At 43.3% G+C, this 18,385-nt stretch overlaps 1 protein-coding gene across 1 annotated transcript in view; it reads left to right on the top strand.

Moving 5' to 3' along the window:
• C3_1H11orf52 (chromosome 3_1 C11orf52 homolog) overlaps positions 1–18,385 on the top strand; it is a 120,066-nt gene that overhangs the window by 76,145 nt on the left and 25,536 nt on the right. The window contains exons 2-3 of the mRNA XM_085645798.1: positions 3,434–3,471; positions 14,839–14,870. Coding sequence (XP_085501924.1) covers positions 3,434–3,471; positions 14,839–14,870 — 70 coding nt within the window. The remainder of the gene's footprint in view (positions 1–3,433; positions 3,472–14,838; positions 14,871–18,385) is intronic.

Raw genomic sequence — 18,385 nt, 5'->3', positions numbered from 1 at the left:
ACTCCACCCAGCCACTCATAAGCGTACACATACTCAGACCCACCCATCCATAAGAACACTCGCACCACCATTCACAAACACACACACACATACTCACACCCACCTATTCCACAAGCACACACACTCTCGCACCTATCCATTCATAAGCACTCACATACTCGCACCCACCATTCACAAGCACATATAAGCACACACCATTCACAGCATATGCACACAAATACTCTTACATTCATACAGACATACACAGACCCAAACATTTCATAAGCACTCACTGGGCTGTGGTGTTGATTTCGAGACAAACCGGTAGTAGGAGGGTGAAGCATGAAGGGCCAGAAGGAGCTGGATGGTCTGGGGAGAGAAGAGAAAAACAGCACACTCCTCAAACTCCTCTCAGTGGCTAACCTTGTCATGGGTCAGCCAATCAGAGAAGGACCTTCCCTAACTCGTCCCAGAGTGGGGTGGTGTCACTGAGACTTGCTGATCACACCAAACTGTGTGTCGAGTTGGGTGTGAGGTGTCGTTAATGGACAGTCTTTGGGACTTCAAGGCTTAAATCTGAAGCTCCCAGAGCTGACTCTTTGATGTCCCACTGTCCCCGCCTTTCACGAGGGAGAAGATCATCCCAAGGCTTTGCTGGGCTGATGATGTCACTACCTTCTGTGCTGTGATATCATCAGCCTGGCAAACCATAGCTCAGGCTGCCAGGCACCTAACTGCCTGACCCTGACATGGTGAGTGTTGTTCAAGCTGACCTTTGCTCAGCCTGAGAGACACTCTTCATGCTTTGGAGAAGGGAGGGAAATAGCCTCAGTACCCGTAAACACAGTCGGCCGCTGCTTTTGCTCTCAATCAATCTGCGTATTCACCATGGTTTTTCCAGGGTAGCATCAACCACAGGCTATAGGGGAGGAGCTGACGACCTTCACCACTGTTTTTTAAAGAGATGGAGCACTACGCTCCTGCTATATGCCAAGAGCTGGAGAGCTGAGGACTAGACGCCTATCTACTCCGACATGTCTGCATCTGAAGCTTTGTGTCAATGATGTAGCAAGGTGTACCAGTCTGTGTTTTGACAGTGTAAAAGTGTGCCTTTAGGTTTTTTTGTAGGTTGTTTGTGTGTGTTTTCAGACACTGTAAATGAATACGCTGCCTCCTCAGATTTAAATCTCATCATTACGTCAGTGGTTTCGGGGTGTAGCTTATTGTGACGCTGTCTTCCACCCTGATTTCCGTGAAACTGCCCTGTGGTAATTCAAGGTGGCGGCGATGGCTCTTCATGTAAGACACGCCTCAAACCAAGGAGTTTCTAAGGTTTTTTTCTTAACACAGGGGATTTTTTGCATGCCTTTGTTGATCCAGATGTCAAAGCAGTGTAGGTCTGCAGTTTATTGTCTAACTCCTCAAAAGGGTTTCATTAAATCTTTATTTATAAAGTAATCAGGTCGGCTTAGGAGTAAATATCACATGGGCTTGTGAAAGTTCAAAGAGTGAGATCGTATTACACTTAATTGGCAAATTCACTTTGAAATATTAAAATTACCATTGCTGCAAACAATGTTTTACAATTCATCCCTAATGCATGATTCAATATGTTGTCTGTTGTGTTAAAAGGTCGTCACATAAAGATAGCCAAAGTCACAGTGGAATGATCTTTTCAGCCACAGTACACCCATGTATTCTGACTGACATGTTGCTACTTTTATTTTTAATTATCTCTCATGTTTATTAAATAGAGAGGTGTATCAATGCTTCTAACTTGGTGTTTTATTAAACAAGCTTTGAAGTGATGTCACTTGATAGTACAAAATAAACCTCTGATGGAGTCCTTCACCGCATCCCAGATTGTAGTTTCATGGTGGATAGAAATCCGATTCCTATAGAAAAGGAATTTGGTCCCAATATCTGATCCTGATTTCACCACAACACTCGCATTAATTAAGATTCTCAGGAGTGCCACGGGTATTTGTGTCTATGTAGGTTGCATACAGCTTGCTGCAGCTGGCATACTAGATATATCACAAGCATAAGCCACGATGTTCGCTTATGATGGCTTTTAAGTGCGCGTACTGTGCCTTTTGTACACAGTGTCCCCAATGGACTGGCCGCTAGGACTTGGTGTGAGTTCAGCTTTGTGTACTTTTATTCCCTTTTATGCGATATAAAGAAGGTTTGAGGCCACATTTTTATATGCAACCTGTACAAAAAAGGTAAAGAAAAAAAATACAATCCACAGAGCAGTTGCAAAGGTGCCTGCCAGTGATGTGATATGTTTAGGTCTGCCCCAGAGATGGTAGTGCAAACGTAATCTATTTTTTAAACCTCAATTCTAAATAAAAAATATACCTGTGCAAGAGCAGTGGATGAGCCATAAGTTTACATTGGTCTGTTAAATAGTTATTCACATTTTGTTTCTGACCACCACTTCATAACCCGTCCGGCAGTGTATCCACCCACTTCAGAAAATGGCAATTTTGCGCTCTGCGTTATGGTATTTTTCTTGATCACTTGTGCATGTTTACCTAAATAGTGTGTTATTCAGTGCCTGGGTTGGTGGGCCAGTCTCTTCTTTTATTTATGATTGATCAACCGATTGATCAATCCCTTAATATAAAGGCAGCAGCCAAAACAATGTGACTAGGCTTTGTTTTAGTTATTAAAAAAAAAAAACACTGAAGACATATTTCAATACTCAGAATACTGATTGAATGCTTCTCTAGCTCAATTGAGCTTCAGCATACCTATTCGAAGTCACATGCATGTGTTCCTTCATCTCTGAAAATTGATCATATCTAATTTCAAAGATCAGTCTCTCCTTCTTTGAAAGAGATGCCTCTGCAGCCTAACAATACTAAATTGCCTCTAGTTCATCTATTAATCCCACCAACCATCTGCATAAACTCAGCCCCTAACTTGTATTAATTTAATCTACCACAAAGAAACTGAAGTAAGTGCATAGAATGGTTTAAAGACTTAAACCATTAACCAACAATAACAAATACCCATTAGATTAACCACTATCATGCGTTCCCGATCAATGTGCTTGCCGATGTAAAGCACCTCAATTCCTTACACTGGGTGATAGAAGCTATATCAATCCAATGACAATACAAAACAATACTTAGCACACAAAGTTCAACGTAGACCAAGGAGGGCCGGATCCACAACAGACTTTTATGACAGCCACTTACTATTTAAGTATTTCCCATTTTGATGCAGCATGTTTTAATATATTCCATGTAGATATCCTGAAATTCTGATATGGATCAGGCCCTCATGCATCTATGATGGACTCTCTCGTACATGAACTAGCCAAGAATGTTTTAATAAATTGAGTTTTGTTGTATATGGTTTTTTTCTGCTTGTATAGAAGTGTTTTTGCAAGAGGGGTTAATGTCTGTTCGAATGAGTTCATTTTAATTTTTTTTTAATTTAGGATTTGCCCCTGCGCCAAAAAGAAAGAAGAAAAGAAAGGTAAATGTCATCATTTTCTCATTTGAAGTTATTTTTTGAAAGGTGTTTATTACTAGAACTGAAACAGCTTTTGGAATTGTATTAAGAGATGCTGAGGTGATGTGATGGAGCATGACACCAAGGGGCACGAGCCCAAAGCCACTGTGGTGGTTATCTTGCTTACTGCTTCCCTCTTTTCTGGGATTGTTGTCTCTACCACTGTTGTGGAGAGGGTACAGCAAATGGCTATGTACAGTGGCCAGAACTTGCATCACAGCATAAACCTGAACTCCTGCCCAGGTACTTATTTATACTCCTCCACCTTTTTCCTCTTGCTCTTCTCCTCCGACCTCCTTTCCCTCATTGTTGTCTTCTCATAATTCTGTTTCTTCTCCTCCCCACTTTATTTTCCTGTTTCCCATTCTCCTCGTATCTCTCCATTATTTTCCTTGTCTTTTCCACATGCCTTATTCCATTCCTTTTTTTACATATTAATCTCACTTTGTTCTTTATTGCTTCTCAAATGTTTCTTCTCCGCTCATTGTTCTCACTCATTTAAACCCTTTCCCTCCACCTACTTTAATTAGGGGGGTCGCAACTGGGACCCCTATGCCACCCGCTGCGACCCCTGTCACCTGGCTTGCGACACCTGTCTTCCCTAACTGTTTGTCAGGACACAGCAATGACATTATGGGAAGCCCTTACATAAAATCAAATAGATTCTGTTTACTTTGGCGTTTAGAATGGAAATATTTAATGCTTAGGACTGTAGACCGGTTCCAGACTTCAATAATACCCAAGACGGCACTGGCGACGTTGTAGCAGGGCACCGCAGTACTTCCACCATGCACTTGACTTCTGCGCATGTGCGTGCTAGGGCATGGCAAGTCGGCCCACATTGGGAGCCTCTTCAGCGATGCACTGAAGGATTTTTGGTATTTCGGAGGATTCTATGTCAGAGCCCCCCTCAGATAGCTTAGGGATGTTGACTACCCAAAACTATAGTAGACCACCCCTCTCCCCTAATTTTAACCTTTATTTTGATCATGATGAGGTACTTATGGCACTCCAGGCTTCCAAATGTGGTAAAGCCCCAGGCCCTGATGGGGTTCCCGTGGACCTATTTAAAAATAACTTAGAATTATGGTCCCCTATTCTCACTAAGGTCTTCGAAGCAGCCACTAAAATCGGCCCACCAGAGTCCTGGACAACTTCCATTCTTCTTCCTATTTTTAAGAAGGGCGACCGTAATAGTCCTGCCTGTTACCGTCCCATCTCCCTCTTGGACTCTACTGGGAAGGTGATGGGTCGGTTACTTCTTAAAAGACTCCAGGATTGGGCTGAAAGTAATCAAGTGGTTTCTGACCTTCAGTATGGCTTCCGAGAGGGACTTGGGACAGTGGAGCAGGCATTAAACCTTTCTTTATTGATAGGTAAATACGTATGGGCCAAAAAGGGGAGGTTGCACTTAGCCTACGTCGCTTTATCAGCGGCTTTTGATTGCGTCTCCCATAGTAAATTATGGAAACTCCTTTTGGCTATGGGGGTTTATCCTCCCTTGGTGAGTTTTATTCGGAATCTTTATACAGGGGCCTCAGCAAAAGTACGGTATGGTTCGGGGGGGGAAGTTACAACATCATTCCCAGTACTTAAGGGTGTCAGACAGGGATGCGTACTGGCACCCTTTCTTTTTAATTTATACACAAATGGCTTAGAGGCTGCGATGTTGGTTGGAAGCCAGGACCTGCCCATGATTGATCACCATCCAATACCCGCGTTGCTTTACGCGGAGGACGCGGTGATCATGGCCAGGACCCCACGCCAACTCCAACTTCTCCTCGATAGATACTGTGACTTCATGGAAGCCCTTGATCTAAAAGTAAACATAAAGAAAACGTTTGCCATGCATCTGGGGAAACGCCTTAGACAATCTGGCAGTATCCGGATAAATAATACCACTCTGGAGACCGCAACTTCATACCCCTATTTAGGTATTCAGATAGACAATACCTCTAGTTGGGGTTCTACCCTCCTGGCCAGAAAGTTGGGGCTCCTCAGAACTACAACAGCTTTGGTCACATTTGCGCAAAAACTAGGCCAGCGCCCCTCCCGGGAGTTGATTCAGATCTACAGGGCCAAGTGCCGCCCAGTGGCAATGTGTGGGGCCGGGGTTTGGGGTTACGTTAACTCGGAAATTATCCAAAAAACAGAAAATGCTTTTTTGCGGTACCTTTTGGCCACTCCCAATAGTTCGCCAACTTATGGTTGCCATATGGAGTTGGGGGAGGATTATATTTCTGATCTTATAGCAATCCAACCAATTCTTTTATGGCATCGACTATGGGTTACTTTATAATGTAAACTGACTCGTCTGCTTATTTCTGACTGTCTCACTCTGGAAGGTTGGAAAAATATCCCGTGGCTGCTGTATGTTCATAAATTCCTGAGAGATGTAAACCTGGAATCTCTTTTCATGCTCCCTGAGTCCTCAGCAGATATTTCACGCAAAAAGCTGAAAATCGCGTGCCTATCCCATTTACATGAGGTTCGCTTAACATCTGAGATTTTAAAGCCTACAAATCTCCATCTTGCCGCGGTACAAGTCTCATTTGGGATTCAGCCATATTTACTATCCAGTGCTAATCATTATGAAAAATATCTTTTAACACGATTCAGGTTTAATACTTTTCACCGGTTGTTAACTTTCCCGAAGACAAAAGATTGGTCTAGTAAATTAACTCCTTGTCCATGTGATGGGCAATCAGAACAATCGCTATTGCACGTAGTCCTCTTCTGTAGTTACTATGAATTTCCACGCCAAAAGTGGATTTTACCTCTATTAAAATTCATAGGCTCACGCCAGTGTCGCCCGGCCCTCCTTGCTTTACAATGTTTGGACACTGAGTACAGCATCTTACCAACAGCCAGTTTTTTAAAAGCTTGTGTTAAATATCGTGCAAACTATGACCTTTCTTAAATTGCCAGATTGTAATTGTGATTAAGACTGAAAGAAATAATGTGTTACATACTAGTTGTTGGTACAATCCACGTATAAGAACCTTTTCATGATTTATATGAATTCCCATGATTTTAAAGATTTGTTTTTAACTTTTGTATACTTTTATGGACACAATATTTGTATCCGAATAAAGTTTTAATTGAATTGAATTGAGTGTGGCACTCCGCTAGGCCGGCGTCTTTGACTGCCACAGTTAAGGGAACAGTGGAACTCGAGCATAGCCCTGGCAGAGTGGAGCCATGCGTCTGAGCCTGGCAGGCGCTCTGCACACGGTGTTGCTTCACCCAGACACAGAGATGCGCACATGCATAGCTCGACGGCTGCAGGAGTCGCCTCGCCTTGGGTGTAAGTGAGTCCCTCCAGAGTCCATGTTAATTCGCTATTGACTCTCAGTGGCAGCCTGTGGCAGGGCTGTATTTCACCAACTGGTACTGTTGTTTTTATGGGCACTAGAGTGAGTGATGGGGCCAAAGCAGGAATAAAGTAAGCCTTTTACTGGCTGCTTTGTGCAAAGTTAAAGTGAAACCAGAAAACCAAGATAAATTGCGGCGCCCCCACTTAAGTTGTGTAATCCTAGGCAGCAGGCAAGTATTGCATTTCATCAAAACCGGTTTTTCTTCAATGAAAGCATTTTCAAATGTGTGTTCAGAATAGAAGTTGTACAAAAACCTATTGTGTTTGATTTATTAGACTATAATGTTGCTCTATAATTTGGACAACGTATAGGGTTTACATGACAACTGTCTTGCCTCTTAGTTCCCCGATGGCTCATGTTTAAACACTATCCCTTAACAAGCATTGGCATAGCCAATAGGTCTCGCCTTTGGGACCTTATAAGTGTTTAGCCATGCAACAGTTGCATAACTAAATACTTATAAGGTCCCAAAAGCGAGACCTATTGGCTATCCCAAGCGGCCGCGATCAAACATCAAAGTGGCCGTGCGGCCGCGAAAGTGAAAGTAATCGCGGTAAAAGCGGCGCGCGCGCCCGCGCTCATGCACTGTAGCTCTAGGCTGGCCTGGTAGCACTTTTTGGAGCCCTCTCAATAAGTCTCGCCAGACCAGCGCATGCGCTGTGTCAGGCGAGACCTAAAAAGGACTTCTCAATGCAGTACTGTACTGTGATGTATTACACTTTCTGAATTTTGAAGAGGCTTTATCATTTTTCACGTGAGGTTTTTGTTTCATTTTCAAAGCAAACAATTTCAAGGATTGGCCTCGTCCATGGGCTCTAAGAGCCAAGCCAAACCCTTGGCTCGGCTCTGGATCAGCTCGCCCTGTTAATTTGTTGGCTCGCCAACCAAACAAAGGTCATACAATGTTGCTTCCTTTGATTTCATGGGGTCCAAAGTTCAAATGTCTTGCAATGTCACTTCCTGTGACGTCATCGGTTGGGTCAAAGGGCTGGTGATGTCACTCCCTGTGACATCAGGTGGGGGTCACATGGCATGTGATGTCACTTTTCCTACTCCTGGCATTTTTGATGAATCAACGTCCATGTTCCCTCCACCCTCTACGTTCATTCCTAGCCCTGTTTTTTGTCCTCATTTTCTGCACCCCTCCTAACCATTCTTTGTTGACAATTTATTTCACGTCCTATCCCTTTACACCCATCTCTTCTTTGGCATCTGTTTTTGACTTCTCTCGTTTCTCCACCTTCTCCCCCTTCATAGTCTATCACTCACGTCTTCATAATATTCCAACCTTTCCTTTCATCTTGATTTGGATTGTCTTTATTGTCTGCTTTCATTTTCTACATCTTCCTCCTCCCATATTTTAGCACAGGCATTTTCCACAGCAAACTGTGAAAGTGTTGTTCACAATACAAGTGATGGACGTAGGAACCATGGCCAGTTGGTGAAAAGTAGCGTAAACACTTTGGCAAACAACAAAGTAGAATCGAGAGTCCAGCAGTATTGCAGGACACAAAACTGCTTTCCCAGCGTGTGGTAGAGTAAGTTAGTATGCACTGGTGAAGCCAATAGGTGTTGCCTTTGAAAGGCATTAGCATCTGCAAAAAAGAATAAAATGCTTCTTGTTGATGCTGATCAGGCCCTCCAAAAAAGTTAGAAAAAAAATGTAACCAAAAAATAATGCTTAGGGAAGAGGCCAGTGGAGCGATGGGGGAATGGTAGAAGGGTTGAGGATCAAGTGAATGTCACTGATGAGTGAAAGCGAGCAGAGAAAGTTAGAGGAGCAACAGAGTAACCGGGGTGGTGGAGAAATTGAGTAAAAACAAAGCAGAGCGAGATAGGAAGAAGCGGGGGAAGCAATGGATGAGCTGGGGTGTGTGTGAGCAAGACCTAGCGCAAGGGTGGGTAACTGAAGGAGGGAGTAGCACACAGGCAGGTAGGAGAGAGAACTTCTACGCCCAAAAGTCCTGAAGCAAAAGTAATAACCCTCCCCTTTGGGATCTATTGACTTTGCCAATGCTGTTTGGCGAGGCTGTATAGTATTGGCCAAAAGTTTTTTTTTTTTTTTAAAGCCAAAAAAGGGTCAGCTGTTGGTGTGAACATGTGTGGTGAGGTGTGTGTGCGCATACGTCATTATGTAAGTGTGCCTGCAAATGGATGCGAATACCAAAAAAAACATAAAGGCAAAAACACTTGTTAAAGACCTAGGGTTTGGTAGCAATTTGGTGCCTGGGCTTTCTAACGACCCCAAAAAAATAATAATAATAAATAAAAGAGAAATAAGATGGTGGGCGGGGGACAATGGGGAAACCTAATGAGAAGATAGAGGGGAAAGCAACACACAAGGTAGAGTAACCAGGGGTAGGGAGAGAAGCACACATGTGAGAAAGCACACGGAGCATGGGTGCAGTTATTTGGCAGAGGGAGGAGAAGCATACAAGGGGGAGAACTGGAAAACAAATGTACTCTCTTGGACTGCATATGCAACAAAAAAGCTTAGTTTTCTTAAAGTGAGCAGTGGAAGGGTTGAAGCCAGCTTGAGAGATGGTAAAGAGGCTGTGCTCCAGGGCAGGAATAAATCCAAGATGGACAAGGAAAGCCGCAGAATAAGAAGCGAGCACATGAGTGACAAGAAAGCCATCCAGTGGCAAGCAATTGGCGGGCTATAAAACCCTGTAAATTCTTGGTAAACCTACAATAGTTTTTTTGCAACCAGGCAGCTTGCACTGTCTTGGAGGCCCGGGCTAAACATTATAAACATCCGATAGGCCAGTGAGAATATGGTAAGCTGGAAAGCTGTTGAGAAATGTGTTGCCCATAATTGTTAGGGGTGGGGGAGGAGAGAGAGGGAGAGAGAGAGTAAATACATGTACAACATGTATTTATATTACAAAACCTAATCCCTCTGAGCCTCTCAAGGATTCTGTTTGCATTACTGCCCTTTTCAAGTCTTCTTCATCATCAAGAATACCTCCTGAGGTTGCCATCTGTCTGGCATTGATCATCAAGGCTTGGTTTTGGCCTGGCATATTTGAGTTGAAGAGGGACCAACAACTAAACAATACATTGTTGTGTGTTTGGGTCAGGATAAAGTTTCATATATAATTTGTTGGGCCTGGCTGGAACAAAATGTCTCAAGACCTAGTATATACACTTGAGCTTGCCAAATATTGGAAAGTAGTTGTGATGTTCCAGATGTACTCGATTTTGATGCAAATCAAGTGCTTTATCGTCTGGCGACAGATGTGGCAGGTTGGAAAACTTCATGCCAGCAATTTTTGATAAAAGGGATAATAAAAAGTACAGAATCCAGTGGGCTATGGGTCTGCCCCGTAAGGAATTGTTTCTCATCTGTTTCGTGGTAAGCTGCTGCTTTGATGGGCTCTCTAATAAGGCCATGGTATTTCGTGGGTGGTTCTATTTTCCCATTTGTATTCCCATGAAGTTTTGGTGATGGGCACAAGTAGTTCTTTTGTTAGATTGGAGCCAGTGCTTGCTCTTTGATGTGTGTACTTTGTGGACACAACACCTTTTCAAATATTTAGGAAGTTCTTCTGTTTGGATGCCTTGGCTTGTCTACTAATCACCCTTAACCTCTTTAGTGTGCCGGTGGCCAGGGGACTCTCTCTCCCCAGCTCCCCCGTACAGTTGTCAGCCATTGGCAGACACTGGGGAGGGTTAAAAGGGCCCTCTGCTGCGTTCGTTATTTTTTTTCTTCCTCAGGTTGCTCGGTAAGAGCTTCCAGAGCAGACCTGTGTTTTATTTTTTTGTTTTTACTGAAGTGATGATCGGCGCGGAGGGCGCTCTGATGTCATTGCAGTAAAAGTGAAAGCAAACTGAGCCGATGGGCTTGTTTTACTTTCACTGAACCAGTGCTCAGGGCATATCTCCGCCCCCGAGCACCGATTCTCATAGGAGAGATATTGTTGTAAAAAGGAGACTCTCCCGTTTCCAATAGTAACTATGCCCAGTGGATCGCCACATGAAAACGATCCCCAAGCAGGGATTCGCCCACTAGCCACCAAGGATGGGCGATGGACCCTTGGGCAAGGCTTGCTCTCCCCCAGGAGGAAATTTATAATTTCAGTCTTTCTGCTCCCCCTGTGGAGGGCAGATATGGGCTATTACTGCTGATATGCCCTCCTGGAGGGATTAAAGCCCACTAAATACCAGGGATGATTTTTCTTATAAAAATTTAGGAGCGGTGCTGCCCAGCATGGGCATAGCCATGCCCATGCTCCCACCCCAAGTAAATGGGCAAAAGTCTTTCTGACCCCTCCCCCCTGTGGAGGCAGATGGGGGTAATTGCCCCCGATCTGCCCCACCGTGGGGGGAAAAGTCCACTAGAGGCCAGGATTTTTTTTAAATGTAGTTTTAAATGTAGGGTCTCCCACCCCAGGCATGGCTATGCCCCCACCTCAACCAAATAGGGCGAGAGTTTTTTTAGCGCCCCTGGTGGGTAGATAGGGTAATTACTCAGATATGCCCCTTGTGGGTAGAAAGCCCACTAGACACTAGGGAATGTTTTTTTTGTTTGTTTTTTGATATAGGGTTGGCGGCTGCCCACTATAGGCATGGCCATGCCCCCACGCCAACGAAATGGGGCAGCAGTCTTACTGCCATCCCCGGGTGCTGATGATGGTAATTGCCATCGATCTGCCCCCTCCGGGGGGGCAGAAAGCCCACTAGGTGACAAGTAATGTTTTTTTTCTTTTTTAAATATAAGGGTCAGGGCTGCCCGCCCACCCCAACTAAATGGGGCAATGATCTTTCTGCCTCCCTTGGGAGTCAGATGGGCATAATTATTCCCCGATATACCCCTGGGTGAAACAGAAAGCCCGCAAGACACTAGGCATTGAATTCATGCAATATATTTTTGGGGGAAGGAGGCGACCTCCTCTGGGCATAGGCCTGCACTCCTCCCAACCCCAGGGCTAAATAGATTTTTGCATTACCAGAGGGGTTGATATGGTATACACCGCCAATCTGCCACCTCGCTCCCAGAAGGAGGGGGAGCAGAAACCGGACTAGACACTAGGAATTCCAAAATGACACTATAACAAACAAAGAAATGCCTGCTTGCCCTGGCATCAAGCCGTACCCCTACCCCATTAAGGTCAAAAGTGCCTTTCACTCTCATGGGGCAGCTAGTAGGCTTGTCCCAATAGGGGATGTTTCCCCAAACTTCCACACGGGATATAGAAAATCTGCATCACTTTCTTTTGCCCCAAAGGCAAAATCCGTAGTATGAGGTCTGTGTTGCACTCTGGCATTGGCCACAGCCCACCTCAAAAGGTACAAATCGGTCTTACCCCACCCACCCACCCACTCCAGTGGGCAGACTGTAGGTGTGCCTACACTTTGGCCCGGTGGGTCAGAAAGCCCACTGTCTGGCAGGAATAAATATTTTTTAATTACAAAAATGGCGGTGGGTCTTGCCCATCCAAACTTCAGGCCCCACCCTCACCCCTAAAACCTCAACAGTCTTTTTGCTCCTCTGCGGACACAGGCATCCCATCCCAATACAAGTAAGAGACATTTGATTTTGAGTGTGGCTAACTCCCAATATCGTCCCACTTGCAATGGTGGACTTCTGCACAGTTGGGCTTGGATAGGCTGCCACCTGGGAAAACTTAACAAACCCAGACAATTCTGAAAGTTACACAGCCAGGGGAGTCAAGGGTGATGTGCTTCACATGCATCACACATTCCCTTACCCACAATGCTGTGTAAACCTCAAACACACATTTTCCTACTTTTCTGTGACAAAAACTTCTGGAACCTGCGGGAAGCCACACATTTTCTACTACACCAAATTCCCCCAAGTCTCCCGATAAAAATGGTACCTCACTTGTGTGGGTGGGCCAAGAGACCTGGACACAAAAGGCCTTAAAGTGCTACGGGGAGAGATCAGCAGAGTGGGATTTGGGGCAGTGCTCGGCCGCCACCCATGGAAACTTACCAACCCAAGCCATTTATTAAAACTAGACAACTGGTGGATTCCAGAGTGGTGTGCCTTGCAGGAATCTCACATGGTTTTCTTGCCCACAATGCCCTGCAAGCCTCAAACTTTGCCTGTAATCACGCATTTTCCTTACATTTCTGTGATAAAAAATTCCGGAATCCCCAGGGATCTACAAAATTCCTCGCAAGGGCTCCCATTGATCTTGGTTTGATCGGTTCCAGTTGCAGACACTAGACCCAGCCACACAAGTGGTGCAGCGTTTCTATCTGCACAAATGGGGTAACGCTGGGTTGCAGGAATTTTGTGGATTCCTGTAGATTGCAGAAGTTTCCATCACAGAAATGTAAGGAAATTGCTTTATTTCATGCAAAGTTTGAGGTTTGCCAGGCATTGTGGATAAGAAGACCTCATGAGATCCATGCAAGTCACACTGCTCTGGACTCACTCAGGTGTCTAGTTCTTAAAACTGTGCAGGTTTACTAGGTTTCCCTTGGTGCTACCTGATCTAGGGACCAAAATCCTGTTTGCAGACTACTGCCTGAATTGTCATCTATCTGAACAGCGCGTGGTTTAAATTCAGTGAAGGGCAAGTTGAAACCAACTAAAAGAAGTAAAAAGTAACGGGAAGACATATGCTTATCTGACATGAGGAACGGAAACACATGTACACTTACGTCAATACATGTATCCACCACCTCATACTTCTCGTTCAATGCAATTATTCCCAATCCAACATTGCACATTCTAAACCATACACCAGGCAACCCCCATATCTTCTGAATCATATACAAACCCCACACTGTTTATATGACAGAATCTATACCCATCCATATAACCCAATACTCATATACAAACACACTTACTTCATGTACCATTCATGGAATCTACTGTCACACACCATTACATATACTATATCTAATAAAAAATACATATTGTCACGCCGCACACGCACTCTACCCGCACATGCAAATTTCATGTAAGACCATTTTTCGAGATTGCCATAACATGCTCACTGCAAACTGCCAGCTACTCCACACTTTAATTCTGCATGAACATATGAACTTTCAGACTGATGCACTCATCAGGCAGACCAAACATATAGATATACCCAATAATTATACGCTTACTGAGGATATCTGCAGCACACATAAAGGCCCTCCAGCGCCTTATTGCCCACAATGCCTGGCAAACCTGAAACTTTGCCTGAAATTACGCAATTTCCTTACATTTCTGTGATGGAAACTTCCATATGGTGTCTCATAGCCCTGCTCCGTCCCCAATGTGTGTGCTTGCTCTTTCTGTCTCACTCTGTTGTTCTCCTCCCCTTCTTTCTCGGCCTCCCTCACCCTCTGTTCCCACTTCCCCTATGCAAGGCATTTAACACCCCACTGTCTGTACAAATCTGAGACGTCTATAATCACTGCTGAGGTCTGCAGATTCAGGACCACCACACATTATATGCACTTGTCCTCATTCTTCATGACTTGTCTGTCATTTTTGTAACTTCTGTCTGAGAATGATTTACACAGTCATTACCTGGTTGTCCACCTCCACTCCAGCCACTCAATCCACCAGTTCGTGGTGGTATGTCATCCACTTGACTTTAAGTGGTTGTCCTCAAACTCATTTTTTCCCTCTTCTATTTCTACTCTGTCCATTAAATATTCAAATCAATCGGATTCTTTTACCCAGAATTTGCAGATGAACTAAACATCTCTTTATCCTTTCTGACCTTCACCCACCACATTCAAACCAAAATCAGATACTGCCTCAAATCCATACATCACTGGATGACTCACTAATGCAAAAGACTGCCAAAACCGAAATCTAACTTCCCTGGTCCCCTGCACCTATCGCGCTACTCCCCAGCATTCCATATTGCACCCAAAATCAGCATGTGCAAACCACGCCATGTATCCCAGTTACAAACTGTAAACCCGTCTACAAGCAGTTAATGTTTTTAATAGTTTTTTTGTGTTTCTGGTTTTGCAGGTCCTGGAGAAATGCGGTCTGAAATAAAAACAGTAAGCATTGAAGAACAAATGCCCTCTTTCTTGTTGCCTGTGTTTGATCGTCCTTGAGTTTCCTTTCCACAGTTTGAAAAAAGTGATTTGGTGCTGGTGGAGGGGTTGGTAACAATTAGGTTTGTCAATGGTCCCCCGGTCATGTTTCTTAATTTTATTACAATGTTTATTTTTATTATATTATGCCATACAAAGTCATTATTTCCTGGATAACATTTTGTAGGGAGAACTGTTCTCCCTCTCTGCCACATCTTGGTGAGCTCGTAGTCCTGGATTATTTTGGTCCGTTAAGAGAGTGGCATATCTGACCAATGAGCTCAAAGATGGCTCTCTTCCCTTCCCTTTTTACCGAAAAACATAAGACCATTCTATTGTCATGGAATGGGAATGTGTAATAGCATTTAGTATTGAGGTCCACTCCCCTTCACTCTTCTCCTTTTCTTTCGAAAATCTATATTTGTGTGACTCCAAACTATGTGCTGAATATTCCATGACACACCGACTTGCTTCTTTGTCTTGCTTCATCCCCTTTTTAGGTCGAAGCCTACCAGCACAGCTGTCTGGTTTGCTAAGACTTCTTGGCGATATTCTGAAAATTTTCCTTGCAATGCATTCAGCCTATGGCTTACCATTGGCTTCGTGGTTTGTAGCTCACTTTGCTTGCTTTCTATGTGCTGGCTTTCTTTGTCTTAGGCTGTTTTAGGTGGTCTAGTATGTCTTTGTCTCTCCCGTGGTGCATAGGTTGTCCAACACCTCTTTGATTCACTTCTTCTATTCTTCCACAAGTGCTTGCCTTATGTTAAGAGTCCATAACATTTTGTTCTCAGTCACATTTGTTGTGAGTTCAATAACCGAGGTCAACTGTCAGGCTCTGCCTATCTTGGTGTTTACATTTCTTTCTATGACTTCTGATCCAGCAGGTTACCAGCCTCAGGTACTCAAACACCATATACTCACCTCGGCCCATAAACACACATTCACATAGGCTAGTAAATACTGCTGGGGGTCATTTTTGTTAATGTTTTTATGAGATTAGTTACCTGTCATTTTAACTAATCTTTCACTGATCAAAAATTTCTTTCCTCTGGTCAATGGACCTATTAGTTGGAATTAGTTGATGGTGAAATGACATAATATGTATTTCTTACTATTTGAAATAATCACAGACTCGTGAAAAGTTTATATGTTTTATCTAGTTAAATTCATATGAGCCAAAATAAAAAAAAATACAGTACAAACTCCGTTTCTCCAAGGAAGGAAAAGTCAATTAATTCAATAATCAGTCCTCTATATTAAACGAGATTTCACAATGACAATACTCAGAATAGGAGAGGATAGACAAAGCAGTACAATGACATACTACACATAAGTATATTTACCTAGAATGGTGTGGAAACCAACCCCTTGGCTAAGAAGCTGGAAGGGTCCCCTGGGAAAGAACAGGTGACAAAGGCTTCAGGACAGGATTCAGGACAGGATAGACTAGCTCTTCTAGATCCGACGTCTGCGTCGCACCCCTCTCTGACACGATCTTCCTCCTCGATTCTTCTGTGATCTTATTATTTGCCTTATTTCCCTCCTGGATTCTTCCGCGATCTTCTTCTAATTAATTGGCTTAAATTCCAAGTCTTCAAATCGATTCTTCTTCAGCATTCGTTCAGCTCTCGGATAGCATCCCGGTCTCTCAGCATTCTGTTCTTGCTGCGATCTAACTAATTAGCTAAACTACCTCAGTTATACCTTTCTATGCTCATGTACCACCCATTAATGTTTCAACTTTATGAAACTCCTAATTCTGATTGGATAGACAAGGGGCGATGATCATCACACCATGCTAAGTTTTAATAATTTTCTTTGGTTCTTTGTTTAATGTTCCCGCCCCTTAATTATTATTCCCAAGCTTTATTTCCCACCCGTATTCACATCTTTATCAAACAAAAGTATACATATGACATTCATTTCTATTCAACATTCAGGATGTCCAGCAGGTTCCCAAGACATGTAACAAAGATGGCCTTGGACGGGATTCAAAAACAACATCATGGCTTCTGACTTGTTATTACTGCGCCTGCGTGAAAGTCACGTGTGGTACAGGGTGAACAACCTTTACAACGCAACTATTACAACGCACTACACTTACAACACAATTTTTACAACGCAATATCCACTACAACGCATTCCATTACATCGTATGACACTACAACGCATTTTTAAAAACTACCTTTACAACGCATTCCACTACATCGCATACTACCTTTACAACGCATACCATTACAACGCATAATATTACATTGCATTTTAGGTAAGTATTGGATAGTATAGGGGTAAAAATTACTATTCTTACTCCAGGGGGTGCAATAGTAGGGTAAGTATTGGATAGTATAGGGGTAAAACCCCTACACTATCCAACACTTACCCTACTGTTGCACCCCCTGGAGTTAGAATAGTAATTTTTACCCCTATACTATCCAACACTTACCCTACTGTTGCACCCCCTGGAGTAAGAATAGTAATTTTTACCCGTATACTATCCAACACTTACCCTACTGTTGCACCCCCTGGAGTTAGAATAGTAATTTTTACCCCTATACTATCCAACACTTACCCTACTGTTGTACCCCCTGGAGTAAGAATAGTAATGTTTACCCCTATACTATCCAATACTTACCCTACTGTTGCACCCCCTGGAGTAAGAATAGTAATGTTTACCCCTATACTACCCAATACTTACCTTAAATGCAATGTAATATTATGCATTGTAATGGTATGCGTTGTAAAGGTGGTATGCGATGTAATGGAATGCGTTGTAAAGGTAGTTTTTAAAAATGCGTTGTAGTGTCATGCGATGTAATGGAATGCGTTGTAGTGGATGTTGCGTTGTAAAAATTGCGTTGTAAGTGCATGCGTTGTAAAAGTATGCGTTGTAACGTCATACATCCGTGGTACAGGCTTCAGTCTTGCTCGGTGGCCCAAATACCAACTAGCAGAGAGGTAAAAAAAAAAAACTATTAAATTCTAAATAAAATTATTTCACAGTATACCACCTATCTCTACTCTTATACCATTTACATATAATAGCTCTCCCCGCATTAGCATTTACTAAATAGCTTGTTTTAGTTTTGGCAAATCAGATGCTTAGCATGTGAGTTTTCAAGCAGCCATTTTGGATGCGATTGCGCAGGTGCAGAAATTTCCCTCCAAGCAAAGTCTGTCATCCTGCGTAGATGCAGTTGACGCATGCGCGGTACAGAATCCCGCATTAGCAGCCATTTTAAGTCTCACTCGGGTTACTTGTTAGTAAACACATAAGCAAGCTTCATCTTGCTAAAATATGATATGTGGTGCATGATAATTTCACGAAACACAATTAGTATGACGTTATGAGTTATATGAGAGGATTGCTTCCTAGCAAGTCTCTTTTTTACGAGTCCTTGCTCCATCACTTCCTAGTGAGAGGATTAATATGACAATCTTTTTTGGTACCCACGTGAGAGGAAAAGCTGCAGGATGTTATT

The sequence above is a fragment of the Triturus cristatus genome, chromosome 3_1 (genome assembly GCF_964204655.1).
Source record: "Triturus cristatus chromosome 3_1, aTriCri1.1, whole genome shotgun sequence".
Lineage (NCBI taxonomy): Eukaryota > Metazoa > Chordata > Amphibia > Caudata > Salamandridae > Triturus > Triturus cristatus.
The sequence above is the reverse complement of the archived record's forward strand: the minus strand, read 5'-3'. Positions and strand labels throughout refer to the sequence as shown.